Below are 5884 nucleotides of genomic sequence, written 5' to 3'. Positions count from 1 at the left end.
TTTTTTTTTTTTTTTTTTTTTTTTTTTTTTTTTTTTTTTGTTTAAGAAAAAATTCCCACAACAATTTTAATTTCATTATTAGGCTTAAGGGTGCATGTTGCGGGGGAAATCTTGATTCTTATTTTTAGACTTTGCGGATAATATTGGCATAAGTTCGAGCATTCGGTCACGTTTAAGAGAAATGTTTTAAAAAAATATGAGTAAGGAAATACGTTGACAACAATTTTAAAGAAAGCTGTTATAAGCTAAAACGAGTAAGTAAGAATAACTTTGATAGCAAATAACCTGAGTACGAAGAATTGACAAGAGTCACATCCCCTATAGTAAATTTCAAGGCATTTTAGCCATGACAGGTGTAGACATGATCTTGGTGACTGGAAATACACCCTATTGACACAATAATAGCAAAGGTCTACCTATAACATGAAAGCAAGTAATATGAGTTTGGAACGGGCATGTGGTCATGTACATCACGCCCTAGACAAGTATGACCATGACATCTGACATATAGCCACAAGCAACACACTGAACAAACATGACCGTGACATAGAACAACAACCTCCGTCGTTACATGCTGTAACGATATATGCCATCACTTCGTCATTGTTGTCGACACAGGTTGCAACATCCAACATTCATCACCAGATTTATAATAACAAATTGCACAACTCAAGTAATGGAACATGATCATTCCATGAAATGGAATTAGTTCAGCACCTTTTACCTATGCACGACCAAAGTTGAGTGAAAAGCACCCTTCATCTTGTTTTTAGCAAGTTTCTGCTAAGTTGAATTGAGAGTCACTTTTCTTTAGTTTCCACAACTAAAGTAATGGAATACTCAAAATCAAGTTACAGAATGACACAAGCCGTGCCATGAAATGACAACTGACCACAAATGATAACTGTCTAACTACAAAAAAACGACTAGAAGTGACCACAAATCTTTTAGGAAGTACAAACTCAACTAAGCAGAATTTCATTCACCTATTATACAAGTTCATGGCTTAATTCGTCAAATTAAATTTACTCACCTGGCTCCGAATACATGGGGTTAAATGTTATCATACAAAATTCGTTTAAAAAAATCCAACTCTATACAAAATTCCTTCAAACAAACAACCACTGGGATCAATGCATTGACTCATTTCTGAATATCATGATGAGATTAAACAATGTTCCTGTAAAAATGTATCATCACTATACTTTCAAAATTTATATACAAGTTATCAATAGTTTTGGGTGATTTTCTTTCCTAAGGCAAAAGGAATGCTGTACAATAATCAAGTATGGAACACAATTTTTCTTTCCTTCGCTTGAAAGCAAAGTTCAATGGTCACGCAATGCTAATTAATGGATGGCAACATTGGATTCATTCCAAGACCAGATCCTCCAAAATTACCTGGTTCTGCATGCTTGACTCTTCCAAAATAACGAATATGACGTAATAGCCTTGCCAAGAACGTATTTTGACAAATCGTTGAGCTATCACATACCAGTGCTATGTGTTTTCTTGCCCTAGTTATGGCCACGTTCATCCGTCGACTGTCTCCTAAAAATCCAACAGCTCCAAGATTGTTTGACCTTACCTGTTAGAATATGCAAAGAACATTATAAAAACTTTCCATTGTAAAAGCATTATTGACACCTTGAATGCTCCATATATGACCCTTCATAAAAATTAAAATCAAGACAGATTTTTGCCATAAACATGATTTTGTGAAAAGAATGATAGGGCAGAACCATCCTGCAAGCGTGGAGAACCCTCCATACAGTTACAATATACGATCAAACAAATATCCTTTAGCTTAGCAGTTGGAGCTAACAATTTTTTAAACTCCAATCAAACAATTTTTTTCTTTAATTCAGCTTCTGGTTGAGGTTTTTCAATTTCCAGTAGTCACGAATAGCTCATCATTTAGATCAAGCAATGGCATAGAATTTTGATAGCTCTATACACAAAGGTAATGGAACATTGTCTACTCTTTAGATGAGATCTAAGAAAGTGCTAGGTAAAGGGAAATAGGAGATAGAAACGGAAAGTAGTTACAGCAAATATAATGCTGGACCCATGCGACTAACTAGAATGAGTGTGTAAACAGCTTTGGAAGGAAGAGTAAGGAGCAGTTTTGGGTAATTGACAAAACCACTACTTCGAATCTTACTGTAGTGGTATCAAAATTTTGAATTCCTTAAATAAGATGGAGAGCAGAACCCAGGCAATGGGAGAAAAGCTATCAAAAATAAAAAATACAAGAGAAAATCTCTAGTGCCATTAGTGTGACCCAGACGAAACCTTAAGGTAGAGATGATTGATGCAATAACAATTGCTTCAAGGAGAAGTGTTCTGCTTTCATGAGGAAAGTGAAAGACCATTCTGAAGCTAGGTGGACCTACATCACCAACTTTTGAGTCAGTTTAGACTGCATGGGAGGGAACATTATGTGAAATATTCCACGCCCATTGGACAACTGTGATGGTACGAGGATGTCGACAACATAGATTGAACGCTTTTTTGGAGAGTTTGTCAATGGGTCGAAGATAAAAATCTAGGCAGAAATAAGGATGCTACAATGAAACACCAGAAAATTGATTAGCTCACGCACAGGAATATCCTTTATCCTCTCAAAGTTAATTCACCAATATAATACTAGCAGAAAAGCCTGTCCCTAAAATGGAAACTATTGTATCTGCCTTAATTCATTTGCATGATCTCACTTTAGACTTGGTCTAAGCCTATTATGTAGTGAATTGAGAACATTCACACCAATAGTGGCTCATACAGAGAAGAGGCTAGAATTATTTGCAACCAACAAATGGAACTAGTACAACGGTTTGATATTGGACAAGAAGATAAAGGGAAGGTAACAATATCTATAGGTTCTCCAGAAAATGTTTTAAAGCCACGATTGTTGGAAAACATGTAATAAGCCACTCAGGTACATATGTTTTTTTTTTAGAAAAAGGGAAATTCTCAATACTGAGAATGGTTCTGCCTTGAAGAAGATACATGTGTAATAAGCCACTCAGGTACATATGTAGCAGTCTCAAATAATGTGGATAAAATGAGTCAGCCAGAGCTAGCATTCCAATTATATCAGTGTCAATGAAAAGATCAATAAAATGCCCATGTAGGTGTATCAGGGTGTAGACGTGTAATTCACACCCAGTCAGGAAAAAAAACGTGTTGCAAATCATATGTATCTTACCATTGATATGATTACTGCATCTGCCTCTCGGCCTTGGAAGCTATCAATAGTCGCTACCTCAATGCCAGCAGCTTCAGGAATTTCATCAAGCCTGTTCCTCAATAGCTGTACCTGAGCAACATAAGGAGACTGGACTGCAATTGCTCTTGGACTGACACCTGTAACAGAATTTCAATAACATATCTTCCATGATTGTATCAATTAAATCACAGAAAAGTACATCCAAGGGATCAAGCTAAAGTTATCCTTACATATACACCAAACTTCATACAAGGATTGCAGGTATTCAAATATCGGAGTATTACTACATATACACCAAACTTTAGTAATTAATCCTCGAGGGAAATTGAGGATCTTGGGGGTCTCTATTTCATAGTTTTTAATGTAAATGATAGTTTATAAGATAAGAAACAAACTCATTCAGTTCTTATTAATAAAAAGGGTTTATACAAACAACACGAGGGGAGAGACAAAATCAACCCAAGAAAAGCCAAGGTAACCAATAAAAAAAACAATCGATTTAGTTACATTTAAAATGATTTTTTTTTTTTAAAAAAAAAAAAGGAGATGACAATAAATATACCTCATTGTAAGATTAACCACAAGAAATCTTATGACAAAGCTAGTACCAGAAGTATGAGAGTATTAACTGGACTCATTGAAGTCCCTTCCGTAATGCGTCTCTTTTTAAGGAAATTTGACTACTTGATCCAACGGCAGGGAGTTCGCTACTTAAACTAAAGTGATTGGTTTCTCATCCCAACTTGTTAGTTCAATGGCATCTTCATACTAGACCTCACAAGTATTCATTGCTCCACCTCCTGTTGCATTTGAATAAGATAACTGCATGGTATCCTTCTCCAAGCATATGCCGGATTTCTAATGGAAGCTTGGCAGCTATGAGGATTAAATATCTAAAGAGTCTAATAGTTTTCCTGTCCTTTGATCAAAACACCAGTCACTTAACAAAAATCAACTTCAGAAGTTCATGATCCACCGTTGCTGACTGCAGGACTACTTAAGTGAAGAGAGCAAATTTTGGGAAGTTTTACGAATGCAAATCTGTGATACATCATTCAACCCCAAAATCCCTAGGGTTCCTTAGCTAGTAACCATTATTGATTATCAATGAGACCAAAAGGATTGGGCAGGTATTCAATCTAAATAATTGATAAATTGTAAAATGGCCATCTCTCCTTATGGTATTGGATTGTTCCTCCTTAATAAAGGCTGGAAAGAAGAATCTGACAGTCTCCTTGTTAATTTCACGTTCTATTAACTCCTCAAGCAGTCGCAGATACATATTGCCCTTACATTTCTACCCTAGCTCAAGATTCCAATTAATTTAATTTTTTTTCATTGGTCTCTAAGCCATGGCACAAAATCAATCCATGGATATGGGTGAAAGAGAAACCTGACGGTATTCTTGTATCTGAACTAATGCCCTTCTTACTTCAATTATAATGAAATCTAAGATTATGTATTTCTCAGTTGAACTCTCATTAGCCGGATAGAGTAACCTATTTTCACCATCTTCCATTTTTGGATAAGAATCTAGACAGATTCAATTGTAAAGGCTATTTAACCAGCTCTTTAATTATTATTATTTTTAATAAGAAGCCGAACTTTCATTGAGAAACATGAAAAAATATACACAGGCATACAAATAAATAATTATAAATGAATAACACCTAGCGCTTTTTAAATTATTCTTACCCTCCTAATCTTCCAACATAAATTCAAAGCAAAAGCTAAGATTGTTTTTGCTAACCAAGCTATGGCTATTACTTGGGTTATATGGGTGAAAGGAACAGAAGCTTTGGCCATCCTATAATTTCTTTGTGGCTATGTTAGGCATTTCCCATTCTTCCTTTCATTTCTTTTCCTTTTATCTTTCTGTTTTTTGACATCTAGAAACTTTTTTTTTTTATTAACCAGCTCCAGTTATTGGAACAAAATAGAACGCCATTTTGTAAGCCAACGGTGGCAAGCTTTGGAGTTAGATCTCATCTCTCTCCATTTTGTACCCCTTTGTTTTGGACATGTCATTTCTTATCATAATTACTCTTTCGTTGGAGAAAGAATATAGGATGTTCTCACAAAATATATTTCAAGATTTTATTAGTTTTCCAATGCTTCATTCCTTTGTTTTCTATGTTGTCAATCATACAGTTTTGAGTGACAAATCATACGGGTCCTAAACTCTGACATTTTTAAAACTTTGACCTGCTTTTGTTTATATGAAACAAATTTTGTAATAGAGTTGAATCTACAATTAGTTTTCATTCTTCGGATGCTGCTTCATGCACATCCTTTAGATGTACATCGTTTATATTTTCAGTGTCAAAAAAGGAATCCTTTCTCAAACTTATCTTCCCCATCAACATCATAGAGAAAATCAACCATCATGGGCTCACCTAGTGGCTATAAGGGCCTTGAGAAAATAAGAAGGAATTAGTTCGATCCATGGTGGTCACCTACCTAGGATCTAATATCCTACGTGTCTCCATGTCAACAAAATATAATAGGGTCAAGCTGTTGTCTGGTGAAGGTAGTCAAGATGCGTACAAACTGGAGAATATCAAAACTAGCCTATCTTCACTACAAAAAAAAAAAAAAAAAAAAAAAAAAAAAAAAAAAAAAAAAAAAAAAAAAAAAAAAAAAAAAAAAAAAAAA

The 5884-nt window shown here is 34.9% G+C and overlaps 1 protein-coding gene across 1 annotated transcript in view; it reads right to left on the bottom strand.

Moving 5' to 3' along the window:
* Nucleotides 1-1108: 1108 nt before the first annotated feature.
* The window catches only part of LOC111459712 (DNA-binding protein SMUBP-2-like), an 8783-nt gene continuing 4007 nt past the window's right edge, over nucleotides 1109-5884 (bottom strand). The window contains exons 6-7 of the mRNA XM_023102736.1: nucleotides 3209-3366; nucleotides 1109-1588 (exon numbers count right to left, since the gene is read on the bottom strand). Of these exons, the coding sequence (XP_022958504.1) occupies nucleotides 1346-1588; nucleotides 3209-3366 (401 nt within the window). The 3' untranslated portion in view covers nucleotides 1109-1345. The remainder of the gene's footprint in view (nucleotides 1589-3208; nucleotides 3367-5884) is intronic.

This window comes from Cucurbita moschata, unplaced genomic scaffold, assembly GCF_002738365.1.
Source record: "Cucurbita moschata cultivar Rifu unplaced genomic scaffold, Cmos_1.0 Cmo_Scf00022, whole genome shotgun sequence".
NCBI lineage: Eukaryota > Viridiplantae > Streptophyta > Magnoliopsida > Cucurbitales > Cucurbitaceae > Cucurbita > Cucurbita moschata.
The sequence above is the reverse complement of the archived record's forward strand: the minus strand, read 5'-3'. Positions and strand labels throughout refer to the sequence as shown.